We start from the raw sequence: 20793 nt of genomic DNA on the forward strand, positions 1-20793 counted from the left end.
TTTAATTGCACATATGTGCTGGTGAAATCTTTTACCATGTTCCTTTGATATGTCACTGTGTCTCTCCTGTTTGACAGTTTTCAGTATGAGGCCCATGGTTTTAACCCTTTAAGCACCAAGCACATTTGGTCCTGGGCTTTAATCCTGACTGATACCAAAAGTATACAGTGGGATTAAAGCTCCTGCAATCAAGCCGGAGCAGCTTGGGTCCTTGGCTGTCAGACACAGTCAAAGACCCGAAGGAGAAGACAGAAGCAGATTTTAACTGCTTCTGTCTTCTTATTTTTAGGCTACACAGTGCTCAAACTGTTACTTCCGCTAATCAGCCCAGTGATCACATGACCACCAGATGCCCACTGCCAAGGTAAGGCTGCAGGATCCTAGCAGACCCAGATCAGCTTTGTTTGTGATTACTGGATGTTTTCCCCTGTAACTGAGGCTCCTATGCTACAGCGGAAAAGTGTGAAATAAAAAAAAAGACAATGTGAATGACCCCCAGAGGTCTTATATGACGTCATGGAGGACATAGATGTTAAAAAAAAAAAAAAAGTTACAAAATAAGTACCAAAAAAATATATATTTTTGCGTAAATATACTAATTTTAAAAATAAACTACAAATTAAAAAAAAATCTTTTTACCCCTAATAAAAAAAAGCTAAAAAAATCTAAAAAAAATAGCCCTACATGTCATGGGAAAAAAAACACAGCAAAACTAATTTTGGTAACTGAAGAAAAAAAGGGCTGTTAAACCACCAAGTGGGCAAAATCCCTAAAAAGTATCTGGTCCTTTAGGACCAAAACACCCTGGTCCTTAAGGGGTTAATGTACAATATGGAATATTCTACTTTCTTATGATCTCTATATCTACATTATCTTGCCTGAGAGACAATTTCGGTTTCTGTATTTGGATTCAGCACCCTGAATACAGGGAAGAACACAGAAAACCTACCCTTATTACAGGAAAAGGAAGTGAAAACACGGGTGGCTCGGCCCACCGGGGTCTTGTGATACCAACCAGGGATTACTCAACACAGGAATTAGATATTTCCTTTTTTCTTCACTTTGCCAGAATTTCCTAAATGAGCTTTGACATGTAACAGTCAAGTAGATGAGTTTAACAAGTGTTTAATAGCCAACATGAATCTCCAGCAGCGCGGTCCATTTGTTAGATGCCAGTGGGTGTAGTGGAATAGTCTTCTCATCACGAGTGGATTATCATGTTGTGCTCCAAGGAATTACGGTAGTTTCCCGCTGCTATTAATTAATTACCTAGCAGTATATACATATTTTATGCACAATATATAATAGTCACATAATATTACTAGTGCTGTCGTTCCACTAATCTGTTGCTTCTGCATGTGGGTAACGGATGCCATGATGATATAATGGCGTGTCTATGTTCTTTGCGCCATGAAGGGTGGGGAGATGACGGGAGATGGTCTTGTGCTGCATTCCTATATTTACAGATCACTACGTGGTCTAATAGGTGATCTTTACAAGCCCTGTTATGCCGGCTCAACAGGAGAGTATGCGTATTTGCGCGCACATGAGTGTAGTGTTTTTGCGGAATGAACAATGGTTTTATGCACGCACGTCAGGCGTATTTCACTGTACTTTTTGCACCCCACAAGGCATGCTCATTTGAGCGCAGGAAACAAAGACGCACCAATTGAAATAGCTAATTAGTCTTAACGAGTTCCAGATGTGTTCTTTTTCCAGCAGAATTAGGGCGGCTTCAGACTATTTTGACTGCACAGTCTTTTGAATCACATTGCCGGTGTGTCTCATGCTGATGTGAATGATCCTCAGCAGTGCAAAAAGTACAGTAAAATGAGCTAAAATGTGTGCAATAGCGCAGTCTTAACTGCACAAAAAGTCACGCTATGGTGAGCATTTTTATGCATACGCATATGTGAAGTCACCCTTTTGCATCTCTTAGCGTATTGCGCGTGTATTTGTCCTCCCCTTTGACTTCTGTGGGGACTTTTGGTGCGCAAATATGCAGAAAAATAAAACCTGTTCTGATTTTTTTTTGCGCAACTGAAATACACACACAAAAACTGAAATACACACCAAACCCATTGCAATCAAGAGGTTCTCTTCACTGCGAATTATGCATGCAAATTGTGCTCGTGTAAAGCGCAGTGCAAATACACCTGTGTGAATAAGCCCTTAGTCTCTATTTAAACAACTTAGTCAGCAGTCTTGGATTAAACCACTGTGCCCTTAGAACTTGGTCACATTTGTTTGATTTCCATTTCTGTGTTCTGTTTTTAAAGCAGATAAATGGAAGTAAGACTGAAACAAAATGATCGTTTTTTTCCCCCATTGAATTCAATAAGTTTTCAGAAAAAATTGAGGACATTTACCCAAAGCTGTCAGCCAGAATACCGGCATACAAAGATTGCAAATTTTTGTGCAAGCACCTGTTTTTAGCAATTATTCTATCTGCACTGGCCCTACCAATTTTTGAAAATTGGCTGGAGCTTTCAGGAGGGATGTGGCCACCCACAAATTGACAAATTTATGTATAAGAAACCGGCAGAAATGGTCGGCATTTTGTTAGAATGCTTTAGTTGCCTATTTTTCGTCATTGTAAGGCTTGCAGACTCTTATTAAAGGCTTTGTTAATCCCGAAGTCCAATCTACATCATCTGAGATTTGTTGTAATTGACTAAATAATATATTCGGTTATAGCTGGTGATTGCGGCCTACCGAGGCAGGGAGAATGGGCTCTTCTCAATGTTGGTTGAATTTACTGTGAAATGAACTTATTTTATTTCATTTCTAGCTGGCAACGAGCAAAGCAATTTCCAGCTGATTCCGGAAGGGAAACTCAGTGTTCTGAAGAACCTGGATCGAGAGAAGGAACCATATTACACCCTGATAGTCAAAGCGTCCAGCAACAAAAACTGGTCAGTCCGCAAAGCAATGAGGGCTGCGAAGATTCAAAGCTTCAATCCCAGCACAGACTCTACCTTACAAGAAGTGAGAATCTATCTTGAAGACATTAATGACCAGCCACCTAGATTCACAAAATCTGAGTATACTACAGGTAAAATCAGGAGGGATTAGTTTCATAGTGGCAAATATCTTAGTGTGATTGAGCCCATGTGTGGCTGTTAAGGTGCTGGATTCTGCAATGCCATAAAAAAACATGGCCCTGCCGAATACTGGTTATAAAGAAGACAAAAAAAGTTGGTATAGAAAGAACTTTGTCACCTACTTTTGGCCCTATGAGCAAAGCTCATGGGCTGAAAGTAGGTGACCCGCTGAGTCCAGGGATGTGTTAATCTATCTTTCCCAGTCGTTCCGCCGGTTTCAGCACTGAAAACCACCACTCAGTGCATTTAGTGGCGCTGCAAAGTAGTCCACCTGTTCTAATTTTATAATGGGCAGTTCCGCCACTCAATGCATTGAACGTCAGCTACCACTACTAACATCGGGGGGGGTGACTGGTGCGATATTACTCTTACATCCCCGGACTCAGCAAGTCACCTACTTTCAGGCCCTAAGTTTAGCTTACAGGGCAACAAGTAGGTGGCACAGTCTCTTTAATCTGTATATACACATCACTAAAAGAAAGCAGCGGTTGATCATTGGTTGCCAAGAAGCAGAAGCCAACCTATATGTCCACAGATCATGTTGTCATGTCTGCAAAAATGACAGCTGCAGCAGCTGGAGAAATAGGAAAGATAACCCCAAAAAATAATTAGCTTTGGGTTTTCACTCTAACTTGTGACGTCTAAAATGTGGGCCAGTTTTAGGGTTTTTTTAGGTAGGAAATGCTTTTTATAAGGAGGTCGACAGTCAAAATCTGGAATAAAGGTAAAGCGAACAGCAGTAGGCAGGGGAAGATGTTTCAGATGAGTTAATAGAGCTTATTCTTAAAGTAATTAGAATATTTTTTGTCATACTTTAAATATAGTTTATTAAATCTTCTCATTTCTGTTTTTGTAAGGTTCTGCACATGATCAGAGGAAATACATGTAACCATTATACACTAAATGGGAAACCACTGGGGAACACAATACATGGAAAAGGACTTGCGGGTTTTAGCCAGCTTTAAGTTTAACCGGAGCAACCAGTGTCAGGCAGCTGCTGCTACGGCAAATAGGGTCATGGGGAGCAACACAAAAAGGTCTAGGGACACATGACAAGAACATTGTTCTTCCTCTGTACAAGTCACTGGTCAGACCACACATGGAATATTGTGGACAGTTTGGGGCTCCAGTACTCAAGAAGGACAAATCAGAGCTTGAGCGGGTACAAAGGTGGCAACTAAAGTAATAAAGAGAATTGATAGACTACAACACCCAGAGAGGTCATCAAAATTGGGGTTACCGTATTTAGTTTAGAAAACAGATAAATAAATAAATCTTGGTATTTGTATAGTGCCAACGTATTACGCAGCGCTTTCAGGTAATTATTACTTAATTACCCCCCACCAAGCTGGGTTCTCATTTTACCGACCTCGGAAGGATGGAAGGCTGAGTCAACCTTGCGCCAGCTACCTGACGCATGTTGCGATTTTGCGCGATCGCGATTTTAACATTACAAGTCCCATAGACCCCTGCAGAAAAAAAATGCTGCGAATTTCGCAGGGAAAAAAAAACGCCAGTGGGTGGGCGCCCTTACAATATTACATGTTGTATCACTGATTACTCCAGAAGGGTCGGTGATCTGGGGATTGATCTGATTGCCAAGTTGGAGTTGGAAAGGAATTTTTTTCCCTTAAATGAGGAAAATTGTCTTCTACCTCATTGGGGGTTTTTTCGCCTTCCTCTGCATAAACATTGGGGTAAAAGACTGAACTTGATGGCTGAAGGTCTTTTTTCGGCCTCACACATTGTTACTATGTTATGTTACTATTTCATTTCAGGTGTTGCCACTGACGCTAAAGTGGGTTCTGAACTGATAAAAGTTGTAGCCCTTGATGCTGATGTGGGAAACAACAGCTTGGTATTCTACACCATTCTTGGCATCCAGTACATCAAGCACAACTCAAATGACTCTGAAGCAGTGAAAAATATATTTGTGATTGGTAAGGGTATTTACATTTTTCTGTACTCCCAGTGCCTCCGGTAACCATAGAGCTGATGCAAATGATAAAAAAAAGACTTAAATTATTTGTGCATAGTTCCAACATGCATTCTGAGACAAAACAAGTGGAACAAAAACATCTGATCATTTCTGCAGCTGCACAGATTAGCTGGCTAGTGCTAATATGATTTTCATTATGGAGACAATCAGGGACTGGGTGTTGCCTTGGCTTGTTAGGCCTCATATTGTTGCATCATATTATGCTGCACCTAAATGTCATAGACCTGTGTGGGGTTCATGAAGGGTTCATATTTCATGCGCTACATAAAAAAAAAGAACATGTCCTATTATTTGTCATTTTATGCATGCAAGCCGTTTATTCAAGTCTATGGCGTGCGTTAAATGTGCAAGGCGTATGCATGTACATGGGCACACATTATGTATTTTACGATAGTTGCCAAGAAACCAGACAGAGAAAAAAAAACTTCTGACATCACTTGTGTATGTAAAAAACGCGTATGCATCATATACAATGATTAGTACGCAGCCCAAGCACTACATATTTTGCGCAATATTTTTTCAATGCGCTCGTGTGAGCGAGGCCTCATAAATTTGTTGGTGATATGAATTGTGTAAAACAGCAGCACAATATTTCCTTCACTAGTGCTAATAGATAAAGTGAAGCTTAGAGTAAGGCTGGCGTATTTGCGTGCACAAAAGTTGCGCCTGCAATATGCAGACAATAGAATCCATTCATTTCAATGGTTTTCCCAATTTCCGTATTTTGCGAGCACATTTTGGCCCCCCCAAAAAAAAGGACATGTTCTATTTTTCTGCATATTGGCACACCAAACGTCAGTGGCGAGTGCTCAAAATTGCATGCAAGAAGGTGCGGGAAACACTGCGTAATTGCGCTGGAAAAAGAACACATCTGGAACTCATTAGACGAATTAGCCATTTCTATTGGTGTGTGTTTGTGTCCCACATACACATGATCATGCCCTGTAGGCATAAACAGTATGTTAAAATACCCCGATACGTGCACATTCATTTTCATTCACTTTAAGGTACCATTCAATCCATTTTATGTGTTGTATTACCGCAATGACCCAACAATATGATTACTGTCTTCCCAGGTCATGTTGATGGCTTTATTCGGACCTTTGACTTATTTACTGCCTACAGCCCTGGCTATTTTGTCGTAGACATTATGGCTTCCGATCTGGCTGGACACAATGACACTGCTGTTGTTGGTATCTATATTTTAAGGGATGACCAGCGCTTAAAGATAGTGATTAATGAGATTCCGGATCGGGTGCGTGAGTTTGAGGAAGAATTCATACGGCTGCTTTCCAACATAACAGGAGCCATCGTCAATACGGATGATGTCCAGGTAATTCATGGTCAGAGAGGAGGGTAGACCTACTGTTACTGTTACTTGTAGGTTTAAGACTAAAACTGTAGAGGGGAGCCTAATGGATTTTCACCTTTTAGACATCCCTCACAAGGTTAGGGACTTTGAGTAAAGAAGCTGCATCCCTAGAGTAGTTTCTAAGAACAACTGCTGACAGCTTATAGATGATATTTCCAAAGCAACATTATGTGGTCATACAAATTTGAGCAAAATAAAGCTGATGTTTTGGCGCAACTCTCCAATAAAAGTCATGAAACAATAGAAAACGAAACATTGAACTTCTCTTTTATTTAGTGAATTAAAAGCCAGCAAAAGATACACATTTGAGGATGAAGCCCTTCATCAGTCATGTTGGGAGAAACATCACTCTTGGGGCTGCAGAAATATGGATCCAGAAGTGTTGGTGAAAACCATGAATGGAGATGACTGGGGCTGTGACACTAGCATAACTGATGAAGGGGTTCACCCCGAAATCTATACTGTATTTTTCGCTTTATAAGACGCACTTTTTCCGCCTCCAAAGCAGGGGGGAAAAGTTCCTGCATCTTATAAAGCGAATGTGGCAAAATTCGTTCCGATCGCCATTTTTAGCGCGATCGCGAATTTAACGCGCGGACGCAATTTATTTGGCGCGATTGCGCGTTAAATTCGCGATTGCGTGAACAAATGTGCGATCAGTTAGAAGATTTCTCTTCTCCTGTCAAAAAAAAAAAAATCAGTACTCACCTCCCCCGGCGTTCTGCGGCGCTGCTGCAGGCTGTCGCTCCCTCCTGGTCCCCGGCAGAGCATTGCTTTCTGGACGCAGGGCTTGAAATCCCCTCCTCCAGAAAGCTAATACTGTGATTCACTAACACACGCCGTCAGCCAATCACAGCCATTCAATGACATCATTGAATGGCTGTGATTGGCTAACACATGTGCGCCTTCAGCCAATCACAGTATTAGCTTTCTGGAGGTGGGGATTTCAAGCCCTGCGTCCAGAAAGCAATGCTCTGACGGGGACCAGGAGGGAGCGACACCCTGCAGCAGCGCCGCAGAACGCCGGGGGAGGTGAGTAATGATTTTTTTCCCCCTATTTTGCCGCTCTAAAACGGGGGTGCGTCTTATAGACCGGTGCGTCTTATAAAGCGAAAAATACGGTATATCTTTTGCTGGCTTTTAATTCACTAAATACAAAGAGAAGTTGGATATTTCATCGTATTGTCTCACAACTTTCATTGGAGAGTTGTGCCAAAGCACCAGCTTTATTTTCCGCATATCTAGTCTGCCCTAGCTAGCAGCACCTCTACCACCTACTTTCTGTAACCCATCTCAAGGTTCTTTGAGTCCTGATTATATACCTGGGTCCCAAGCCCCTGACATTCCTTTTAGGTTTGCTAAACCCTCTTCTTGTTCTTCCTATACAAATCTGAGGTCATCGGCTGGAAGAATTCATGCAACACGATAAGACATAGTAGAGTCTACCGCTCAGGGTAGCGTCCTAAAACTGACAGTGTATGTGGTCCGGTGGCGAATTGGTATGTTGGGAGGTGGAGAAGTTGTCTGTGATACAGGACTGCTTCTTTCTCTTCATATCAAAGGGGGATGGAGGCAGGAACAGTAGATACAAAAGATGTCAGGAGAGGACACTATGGGGGAAGTCAATATATAAGTGTAATAAAATTGAAAGCAGACATTTATTATACTGTTCTATATAAGCCACTGTGCCTGCACTTGAGATAGCAGTGCAGGCACAGCACAGTCGAGAGCTTTCTGTTCAGCTATGCAGTTAGCTAGCTGAAGTTAGATTTCTCTGCAACTTCTTCTAGCTGCATAGCTGAATAGGGGTTTTCTTTTAATAAACTGTGATAGGGGGGGCGGAGCCTGACCGGCGATGTCGGAGCAGCTCCGCTAAAAACGAGCACATATATCCTGCTAACGGGTCCCAAAGTCGTCGAAAAGCCGAAAAACAGAGCGGAGGCACAGCGGAGAGCAGCGGCGGCCAGATAAACACCCGCGGAGGAAATGGTCCGCGGTAAAAAGAGAGGGAAAGGAGAAGAAGCCGGCGGCCGGCAAAAACAAGATGGCGCCGGCGGGAGAGAGCCGCGAACGTTAATACCGCGCCCCAGTATGAGCAGCACAGATACAGCACGCAAACTGGCGAGGTATGCCATGGAGGAGGGGGGCAGAAAAGAGACATCCACAAGCCCTAAGCAGCAGAGGGGAGACATAGAGGAGCAGGGGAGCCCACAAGAAAGCACACTAATGGCGGGAGTAGGAGGGAAGGAAGAAGCCACATACACAGGAAATGCAGAAAGAGTGAAAAGTAAAGAAGGGACAGACAAAGCAAGCACAGAAGAAACCCCTAACAAGCACAGCCAAAATAAAGATGTGCACAGCAGCTCACACACTGTGCAAAACACTGACAAATGCAGACAAGAAATCACAAGTAACGCAGGCAGCCCCAACCGCAATAAAGATGGTGCAGTTAACACCAATGCGGCCGACCACCATATGCGAAAAAGCATAAACAATTCAAGTAATCCAGATAATGGTACACATAGCGCAAATTATGCAAACGCACCAGATAGCTGTACATGGGATGCTTCCCACAATACAGACGACTCTGCCATAAAAGACCAAAGACAAGTAGACGCAAGTACTGCCAGAGAACCCACGCTGAAAGAAATCTTTGGCGAAATTACCAAATGCAACGCATCGTTGAGCAACCTTAACATGCAGATGGGTGCAATGCAAAGTAATGTAAACCTGCTACGGCAAGATGTGCGAAAAATATCAGAACGTCTAACAGAAACAGAACAACGAATAAGTGACGTAGAAGACGTAATACAGCCAATGCAACGAAACGTGGAAAAAAACCTGCATGACCTACAATATCTACAGAACAAAGTAGATGACCTAGAAAATAGGTCAAGAAGAAACAACGTGCGGATTGTGGGCCTCCCAGAAAAGGCGGAAGGAAGAAACCCAGCAGAATTTTTTGAAACATGGCTGCCCGAACTGTTCGGAAGAAACACCCTAACGACGATGTTCGCAATTGAAAGAGCCCATCGTGTACCCACACGACCCCTCCCCCCGGGGGCTCCCGCTAGGCCGATACTCATCAAGATACTGCACTACAGAGACCGAGACATCATACTCCAAAAGGCCCGCGAAAAGGGTGAAATTCAATTTAATGGCGCGAAAGTCTCCTTTTTCCCAGACTTCTCTACGGAGATACAAAAGAAGCGCGCAACATTTATAGAAATAAAAAGACGGCTGCGAAACCTGCAAGTGCCCTACGGAATGCTGTATCCAGCCAAGTTGAGAGTGGCGGCGCTGGGTACGACACACTTCTTTGAAAGCCCAAAAGAAGCCAGCGACTGGATAGATCAAAGTGAAGAACAAATTCGGAGGGGAAGATCGCCGCGCAAGTCACCATGAAGAGATAACGCCGAAAGAAATGTTTAATCGAAGGGAACCCGAAACTTCTGAAAGGAGCTCCTGAGACGACAGGATGCATCGCGCAGGAGAATGGAGGACTGGTACCCCGATCCGATTGGAAGACAACGGATCAGTGAGTTACATGTTGGGGGTGTTTGTTGTTTGGTCTCTCTCTCGTATAGTTGGGAAATGTTAGACAATTTACAGATAGAAGGGATAAGGTTATATGATAGAAAAACGGTTCAGGGAGGGATAAGGGGAAGAAATGTTAACGTAAATGTACAGATGAAAAGTGTATTGCAAATAACGAAAATGTGTACAGTAAGGGTGCCCACCCACTAGTGTTTTTTTACTGCGAAATTCGCAGCGTTTTTTTTTTTCTGCAGGGGTCTTTGGGCTATGGGACATGCAAAGCTAAAATCGCTATCGCGCAAAATCGCGATATCGCGGTAAATCGCGATTTTGCGCGATCGCGATTTTTACATTACAAGTCCCATAGACCCCCTGCAGAAAAAAAAAACCTGCGAATTTCGCAGTGAAAAAAAACGCCAGTGGGTGGGCGCCCTAAAGAGGGATAAATGTATGTATTGGTGGATGCGGGGGGCTAGGCCAAAACTACGCGGGAGAGACTCATTGCTGAGAACGGACAGTAGTACATATACACATGCACGGATCCTCCCAGTGCGACTCACTCACAAAAATAAAAAGGGGTGGTGCCGCTCAGAAAATAGTAACCCTCAGGAAGGCAAAAAATAAGGAGAATGAGTAGTAAGGTCAGGATCGTCTCGTGGAATGTGAGAGGTATGAGTGACCAGACAAAAAGGTCAGCAATATTACAAGCCATCAAAGAGCAAGGCCCGGCTATTATTTGTTTGCAGGAGACACATCTATCAAAAGAAAACACGGACACGCTTAAAGTAGGGGGGATGGGACAGAGCTTCCACTCCACACACACGAAGTACTCCAGAGGAGTCAGTATAGTGGTACACAGGAATATACCGTTTAAATGCCTAACACGAAAAATTGACCCAGAAGGCCGCTTTATATGTCTACACTGTAGAATCTACAACTACACATGCATTATAATTTCAGTATATATCCCGCCACCATATAATAACACGATAATGCGGCAAGTAATAGGATTCATAGCAGACAAACCGGACACCCCAGTCCTTATTATAGGCGACTTTAATTCGGTCATTAACCCTACACAGGACAGACTACGAGCAGGAAACGTAAACGAGGAAAGGGACCTGACATCACTTGGAAAACTAATAAATGAAATATCATTGATAGATATATGGAGAACACGGTACCCCACACATAATCAATACTCCTGCTACTCAACTACGCATCAATGTTTATTTAGAATAGACCTAGCAGTGGGGAATATTCAGATATACAGGGATATAACTTCAATAAAATACCTACCAAGGGTTATATCTGACCACTCCATGCTACGTCTGGACCTACAGCACGGTAACACTGATAGCCACCCCCAAAAGAGATGGAACTTGAACTCACATTGGTTAAATATACTAAGCAGGGAAAACATGAAAACAACACTAGAGGAATACTTTGCACTAAACAAAGATACTACGAGTATGACAGTATGCTGGAAGGCCATGAAGGCATATATGAGGGGGGTATATATACAGCAAATCACCCAGGCAAAGAAGGGACATAGAGAAAGAGGCCAAAAATTACGGGGAAAATTAAAAGAAACGGAAGAAAACTACATAAAAGAGAAAAACATAACACTCAATTTATGGAAATAAGCCCAAGAAGCTCTTAACAAATACTCACTAGACACAGCAGCTACCAAAAATGGGTTCCGGAAGCAGGCATACTACGAAGAAGGAGAAAGAACAGGACATATGCTGGCAGTTATAGCCCGAGCACAAACTAGCCCTACATATATCATCAAACTAAAAAACACACAAGGCGAGATTGTTAGAGATGCAGCATCCATAAGAGAGATCGCGCGGGAATTCTACTCCTCCCTGTACCCCTCGAGATTGGATAAAACGATAGAACAAATTGAGGAATACTTGGCGGACATAACAACACGCAGATTGACGGAGGAACAGAGAGAGTTCCTAGATGCACCAATAGACTTGGAGGAGATGCAGGAGGCGGTAAAAGACATGCAAAATAACAAGGCCCCAGGGGAGGACGGTTTCCCAATAGAATTTTACAAACAACATGCAGATATTTTATTGCCACAACTCCTAGAGACAATGGCGGAGGCGGAACAGAAAGGGGAGCTGCCACGGACAATGCGAAAAGCAAAAATAATCCTGTTAAAGCCGGATAAGGACCCCCTGTTGATGGACTCGTACAGACCAATATCGTTATTAAACGCAGACGTTAAAATTATAGCTAAAATCCTGGCCAATCGGTTATCAAAAGTGGCATCTACCCTGGTGCACCGGGACCAGAGCGGGTTTATACCAGCAAGGTCAACGGCAACAAATATTCACAGGGTATTCTTAAACTTACAAATACCCGTAGACAACACCGGAGGTAGAATCATATTCTCATTAGACGCGGCCAAGGCGTTTGATAGCGTCGAGTGGCAATACCTGTGGAAGGTATTAGAAAAAATGGGATGCGGCCCAGCATTTGTGAGACGGGTAAAACTTTTATATGCTAGAGTGGAGGCGGATGTGTCCATCAATGGGGGATCCTCGGAGGCATTTCCACTACATAGAGGAACAAGGCAGGGATGCCCATTATCGCCACTCCTGTTTGCGCTAGCAATAGAGCCCCTGGCGTGTAAAATCCTATCACACCAGGGGATAGTGGGATTCTGCAGAGGAAACATGGAGGAAAAAAAATCGCATTGTACGCGGATGACATGCTATTGTTCCTGGGGGATGGGGAAAAATCTCTGAAAACCACGATGCACGTAATAAAAGAATTCAGAGCATTTTCGGGACTCACCATCAATTGGACCAAATCCGAATTATTACCAATAGACATCCCAGAAATGCAAATCGCTAATAGAGAAATAACCCTGACATGCACCCCAACAATTAAATATCTGGGAGTTAAAATTACGAAAAAGGTTAGTGAGTACGGGAAAATAAACCTAGAACCGCTTATGGAAAAATGGAAACAAAAACTTCACATATGGCGCAAACTACCCATGACAATCATAGGAAGAGTGAATCTCATAAAAATGATATTGATGCCACAGCTGCCATATTTAATACACAACTCCCCACACTGGATAACACAAAAATTCCTCCACAAGGTCAAGGGACTGTTTAGAGAACTTATATGGGGAGGGAAGGCACCTAGGATAAAACTAGAACTACTACACAATCCAAAGGAAAAAGGCGGATTAGCCTTGCCCAACCCGTTCTCATACTTCATGGCCTCCCAGCTGCAACACCTCAGGGGATGGGAGACAGAGGAGACACAAGATGCCAGTTTCAGAATCCTTAAAAATTTTTTCGCCGGGTCGCATCTGTTCGAAACTCTGGAACGCGGAGCGTTTAAAAAAAACGGTCAAAACACCCCCACGTTATTATTGATACACAAAATATGGTGGAAGACCAGAAATATGCTCGATATAAAAAGCTGCACACAATATACCCCCATATGGAATAACCCATACTTACCAGAAATCAAAAAACTACAAGGATTCCAAGGGTGGAAGGACAGGGGAGTTAGGAGAATGGTCCAGATAATGGAGGGGGGAGAGCTGAAAACCCTTGAGCAACTAAAACAGAACTACGACATCCCCAATAGTGACTTCTATAAATATTTGCAGCTCAGACACGCCATACAAGCAGAAAAGAACTCGGAAGAAATAACAGTGACAACGAATATAGTAGCAAACATAATAGGGACGGCCACCACCACAGCGGGGAAAATATCTGTAATATACTCCCACATACAGGACACGGTTAACACACGCAACCCGATACTAACAAAAGCAAAATGGGAAGCAGATATAGGGCCCATTGAGGAGTCGCACTGGGAGGAAATCCTACAAATGACACCGAAACTATCTCTGAGCGAGTCACACAGAGTCTCGCAAATATTCCTAATACACAGAGTGTACCGCACCCCGGCCTTCTTGTGTAATATAGGAAAAAGAACCTCTCCGATATGTGCAAGGTGCAAAACCCACACGGCGGACCTAATCCACATGCTATGGCGGTGTCCGAAATTGCATAGATATTGGGTGAAAATAAGAAACGCAACAAACGCGGCATTTGGTATACGTATGGACTTTACACCATACGTGTGCATTCTGGGATACACACAAGACCTACCGTTAGATGACCATGAAAAACTGGCGGTATCCAGATTATTGTACATAGCTAGAAAAACAATAGCATAGCGGTGGACCGATGAAGAACCACCTACGCTGGGAGAATTCAAAAACAAGGTCAACCAAATTTTACTGTGGGAGAGGAGCATATACACTAAACGCAAGACCAGCCAAAAATACCAGGATATATGGCTAAGATGGATACATGCCCAGAGCCAAACAAATGATGGTGGACCAGACACACGGGGAGTGGGATGGTGAGCCGTGTGGGGAGGCACCTGTAAACCGGGGACTTGATGTGTAAATTTAAAAAATCATAAAGAAACACGTATTTGGTACATATAAAGTTTATTAAGCAATGCAGAGCTAAGTACAAGTTTGTTATGCTGTAAAATAAAGTGGAGAGGTCTAATGCGGTAGGACGGTATAGGAGGGATTAGAGAGAGAGAGACCAGACAATGGATAGAAGGTAGATGGCTGCCCCTTGCAAGCAGCAAAAACAACTATCCCTGAACCAAAAAAGAAGACAGAAAGAAGACAAGCAACATGGAGATTAAAGAATACATGTGCACCATAGGAACTGATACTATCGTTTATGTTGAAAGACTGTGAACGCACAAAGACAATACATTTAAAGGACTAAAAGTTGAGCAAGAGATCTGAGGGGGGGGAAACCAGTTGTATATTAAAATGTTACAAGGATATGTAAAAAAGTGGAAAAGTTTAATAAAAAAAATACTTTTAATTTAAAAAAAATAAACTGTGATAAAACAGATTGCAAAAATGCTTAGAATCACCTACATTTTAGGGGAAAAAATTAATTCTGGTTACTCTTTAAATAACTGGAGGTAATCAGTCAGAGGTTTAGCTCTAATAGCTGGCATGTGCCTGTCCCTTTAAGAAGTTGCTTTGTGTGTGCCTGCGTTACCAATAAGGGAGATGGAATAAATCCTCCACAGTGCCACCTATTGAAAGGCAGCATTCCTTCGAGTCAAAGTGGGACTTTTTATACAAGTCTTGTTACAATGACTGGGAATCAAAAGCAAAGCCAGACTCCATGTACATACAGCTGTTTCCGGGTTATTGCCCATCATCAGTGTACAGTAGGAGTCTGGCTTTTGCTAGTGAGAGGCCTGGGACAGGGGTCATGGAGTCTGGCTTTGCTTTTGATTCCCAGTCATTGTAACAAGACTTGTATAAAAAGTCCCACTTTGACTCGAAGGAATGCTGCCTTTCAATAGGTGGCACTGTGGAGGATTTATTCCATCTCCCTTATTTGCATATTACCCAGAGGAGCGTGCGTGGCCATTTGAGTCTCCTCACTTAGTTCATAGTATATAGTTGCTCTCCCTAAGGAGAAATGAGCGTTTCTGACCCCTGTCCCAGGCCTCTCACTAGCAAAAGCCAGACTCCTACTGTACACTGATGATGGGCAATAACCCGGAAACAGCTGTATGTACATGGAGTCTGGCTTTGCTTTTGATTCCCAGTCATTGTAACAAGACTTGTATAAAAAGTCCCACTTTGACTCGAAGGAATGCTGCCTTTCAATAGGTGGCACTGTGGAGGATTTATTCCATCTCCCTTATTTGCATATTACCCAGAGGAGCGTGCGTGGCCATTTGAGTCTCCTCACTTAGTTCATAGTATATAGTTGCTCTCCCTAAGGAGAAAAGAGCGTTTCTGACCCCTGCGTTACCAATGGAACGTATGGTGTCAATGAGAAATGGAGAAGGGTGTCAGCTGGGCAGGTAGATGCAGTGGCCGGTTTTTATTGTATAGAAGTCATTATCAGCTGTTATTATCCTATTACAAATCGTGCACAAGAGAAGTTTGTTCTTTAGTTCCTCAATATCAAGACTCTTTTATTGCTCCTATATTTACAATGTGTGCCGTTTGATAAAACTTCCATTTGCAGTAACTGTAAATGGAGATAATCATGTTACAATCGCACTACTTTTTTCTGTTGCTTCATCTACAGTTCCATGTGGACAAAAAAGGAAGAGTGAACTTTGCACAGACGGACATGCTGATACATGTGGTAAACCGAGACACCAACAGAATTCTTGATGTTGAGCGGTATGCCATCTTAATATCTTGTATTTTTCTACATTCTATGTGTTTCCTAGCTAATGGATTACGTTTTGAGTACAACATTTCACTCTCAGCTAATCATGTCTACTATGGGAATACTCCTCTGTACGAGGCAGTCGGGCATACGGAAACACTGTGTCCGTAATACATATGGAAATGAAATGGCATTACAGAAACAACATAGCACAGTAAGCTACACTGTTTCAATAACTCAAGAGCTGCACTTCTATGGGAGTTATGGACACAGCTCAGCCCATTCAGATTTTTCCGTAATTACAACCACTCCAGCCCAACTCATACAGCCAAAGTACGGCCAGGGAGAACAGAACTCAAGACAGGTCTGAGTCCCAGAGTTGGGACCCATACTTATAAGACTTTTATGGTATCACTTAAAAGTGGATATGTCTTAGAAAGTCTGAGATGGGAATACTTATTTAATGTTGGGATGTACAATATGAAGGCAGGTGGGACTTCTAAAATATGTATGGGTAATGCTGGCCATAAACTTCAATATATTGAATAGTAGTAAGTAACAGGTATTCTATATTACTAACATGGAAGTGCCTACTGGAAGTGCCATAGAGGCTATGGACACATCGGGCAAGGAAAATTAATTTTTACATTTCCTAGTGTTGACCTTGAGTTAAAAAAGTTGAACTAAAGTTCCTACTTTGCATCCAAAATTGTATTACAATCCCCAAGGGATCTTCTCTCCTCCACGCTGACACGAACGCTCTGCCTGCCTATGTGTTATTACTCCTTGGCCCTGCTGCGGATTCTGCCTTGGATACTTTCCTACCTCTCTCCTTCTCTTTTTTTTCCGATCGCTCATTTATCAACTGATCAATGGGATGTTTACCCGATTCAGTGTTCAGGAACGAACAATTTTACAAACATTCATTCAGCTAATCATCGGTTCATGTAAATGGGACTTTACCTCCCCGCACACTAGTATATTTGGGGCAGTGTGCTGTCCATGTTAATGACATCCAGAGCTCCCTCCATGTAGTATAATCACATCCAGAGCTCCCTCTGCAGTATAATCACATCCAGAGCTCCCTCCATGTACTATATTCACTTCCAGAGCTCCCTCCATGTACTATAATCACATCCAGAGCTCCATTCATGTACTATAATCACATCCAGAGCTCCCTCTGCAGTATAATCACATCCACAACTCTCTCCATGTAGTATAATCACATCCAGAGCTCCCTTTGCAGTATAATCACACCCAGAGCTCCCTCCATGTACTATAATCACATCCAGAGCTCACTCCATGTAGTATAATCACATCCACAGCTCCCTCCATATACTATAATCACATCCAGAGCTCCCTCCATGTACTATAATCACATCCAGAGCTCCCTCTGCAGTATAATCACATCCACAGCTCCCTCCATGTACTACAATAATATCCAGAGCTCCCTCTGCAGTATAATCACATACAGAGCTCCCTCCATGTAGTATAATCACATCCAGAGCTGAATGGAGTTGGCAATGTGGAAAGTTTTAACGAAAACAATTGAAAATATTGTTTTGATTCTGCATTTAGGAAGTAACGGTCAATGTAAAGGTGTCTATAGCATGTAACCTAGGTAATAATGTGTACAGACTATATAATAGTATGGTATTTAGATAGCATGCTGATGTTTTATAAAATACATTACAATTAGTATACAGGAACCAGCCATATATATCATATTCTCTCTAAGGGTTATACAAATGATTGATGAGAATAAAGAACAGTTGCGTAATCTCTTTCGAAATTACAATGTCATGGATGTCCAGCCAGCCACCGCTCCTCGCGCTCCGGAGGACCTATCTGCTTTGCAGGTAAAGATATTTCTAATATTCTTACTTATTTAGATGGTATAATTACAGCCTTTTATTACACTGATTTTCTGCAATCTGTTTCAATTAAACACCATTATAAAATGCTCAACACTGCCAAAAAAGCATTTATAATCTCTAAATGTAAATCTATATATGGTTAGGGCTCATTTACAACGGCGTATTTAGTTTCAGTCTCTGAATACACAGAATATTCACGGTCCAAAACTGTTGCGTATCTCCTGCATATTGTACGTGGGAATAAGCAGTGAATACACATGTATCGATTATTTACTGCATATTTGTGCAGTCCTATTGACTTTAACAGCCTATTTTGGTCTGTAATACGGACCAAAATTGGACATGCTACTTTTTTTCCCTGCACTTATATACACCTAATGCAAATCAATGGGAATTCAGCACTCCGTGTTATGGAGCTTTTTTGCCCATATGAATGAGCCCTTAATATTGTAAAAAGAACTTTCTTGCGAGCAGTTTAATCCCATCCATAGTTTATCCCCTTCCGTGTAATCATATACAAAGCTTATGTCTATAGCATAATCACATTCAGAGCTTACCCCCTACAGCAGGGGTGTCAAACTTATTTTTAATGAGGGCCAAATCAGCCTTATGGTTGCCTTCAAAGGTCCGATTCTAATTGTAAGACTGTATAGTAAAAGTGAACCCTATGGTGGCCCGATTGGTAATAGGGTCCTCGATAGTGGCCAGTGGGGCACACTATTCTACATACATATATATATATATATATATATATATATATATATATATATATATATATATATAATATATAGACACACACACACAAGCGCACACTATTATTATACATATATATATATATATGTATACACAGACGCACCCTATTATACACATATACAAACAGACACACTATTATACACATATATGAACAGATGCACACTATTATACGTATATACGCACAGTCGCACTCTACTATACACATACACACATTATATGTATATATATATATATATATATATATATATACACACACACACATACATATACACACACACACACAGGTGCACAGTATATATATGCACACAAACACACTTTTGCATCTTTAAAATTACCTGCATCCAATTTGGTCCCAAGGGAAGGCATACTGGCTGGCTCTCAGTCCTTTTTGGGGCCCTCCTGCATATTTGGGCCTCTGATGTCTCCCCAGACCTGCAGACATGAACAGATGGAGGGCCAGTCTGAGGAGTTCAGGGCTGACCAGGCTCGCACCCTGCAGCTGCTCCTCCTCCTCGGTGCCACTCTCCTCGCACCAGAGATCATGTTTTCTGCAGTTTTCTTCCCTCTTCCGCAGTTGTTGTCATGGTGATATCAGCATTCCTCTATTACTGTCTGCTCTACTGAGACAGAACAAGGTGATAGAAGATCACATACTGACAGCAGCATGGAGGGTGAGGGAACTTGCTGCACAGCCGGCTGGCCACAGAAAATGAGGTGGCAGGCGAGATTCGGCCCGTAGGCCTTGTGTTTGATGTGTGTGCCCTACAGTATAATCACATCAAGAGGTCCTTCTGCAGTATAATCACATCAAGAGTTCCCTCTGTAGTATAATCACATCCAGAGCTCCCTCTGCAGTATAATTACATCCAGAGTTCCCTCTGTGGTATAATCATATCCAGAGCTCCCTCTGCCGTATAATCATATCCAGAGTCCCCTCTGCGGTATAATCACATCCAGAGATTCCTATGCAGTATAATCACATTGATAGCTCCCTCTTTGCAGTATAATCACATCCATAGTTCCCTCTTTGCAGCATAATAACATTCAGAGCTCCCTCTTTGCAGTATAATCACATCCAGAGCTCCCTCTTTGCAGTATAATCCCCTCCAGAGCTCCCTCCCTGTAGTATAATCACATCCAGAGCTCCCTCCCTGCAGTATAATCACATCCAGAGCTCCCTCCCTGCAGTATAATCACATCCAGAGTTCCGTCCCTGCAGTATAATCACATCCAGAGCTCCCTCCCTGCAGTATAATCACATTCATAGTTCTCTCTTTGCAGTATAATTAACCAGAATTTCCCCTACATTATACTCAACGATTTTTACCTCGCAGCATTCACGGTGCACCACCAGCCCCTCACACACACTTAATTAGGGATGTGTCAGCAGAAATACAGGCAGTGAGCACTGAGGTAATGGTGCAGATTCTGACATTCTGCCAGTATGCGTATTAGGGGCTGGGGTCAGGCACTCAAGCAGTGTTTTGCATGAGGAGGCGGGATATGACACTTGGGTACAGCAAATCCTTTAAAGCTACAATACAAATGGCAACAAGACTTAAAAACGTTGCCACCATTTGCAAAATCTTGGACACCTTGCATGCTACTTTGGTCACCATATGGAGTTCTGTGTGTGTGTATATGTATATATTATATATATATATATATATATATATATATATATATATATATATATATAATGCATATATCAGAACTCCTTCTGGCGACCAAGATAGCCTGCAACGTGTCCAAGATTTTGCAAATAGTGGCAACGTTCTTTAGTCCTGTCACCATTTTCATACTTCACTATCACCCAAACATACTATTTAAAATATGGAGATAGCATTGTAGATATTTTTAATATTATTCTTCTGTTATTTTAATAATTGATCCACTGAAATCTGTATGACTTATAGCAGAAAGACAT

General features: G+C 42.2%; 1 protein-coding gene across 1 annotated transcript in view; it reads left to right on the forward strand.

The window, feature by feature from the left end:
* The window catches only part of CDH23 (cadherin related 23), a 996630-nt gene that overhangs the window by 944349 nt on the left and 31488 nt on the right, over positions 1-20793 (forward strand). The window contains exons 57-61 of the mRNA XM_066601617.1: positions 2792-3055; positions 4883-5044; positions 6180-6436; positions 16150-16247; positions 17975-18095. Of these exons, the coding sequence (XP_066457714.1) occupies positions 2792-3055; positions 4883-5044; positions 6180-6436; positions 16150-16247; positions 17975-18095 (902 nt within the window). The remainder of the gene's footprint in view (positions 1-2791; positions 3056-4882; positions 5045-6179; positions 6437-16149; positions 16248-17974; positions 18096-20793) is intronic.

The sequence above is a fragment of the Eleutherodactylus coqui genome, chromosome 4 (assembly GCF_035609145.1).
Source record: "Eleutherodactylus coqui strain aEleCoq1 chromosome 4, aEleCoq1.hap1, whole genome shotgun sequence".
Lineage (NCBI taxonomy): Eukaryota > Metazoa > Chordata > Amphibia > Anura > Eleutherodactylidae > Eleutherodactylus > Eleutherodactylus coqui.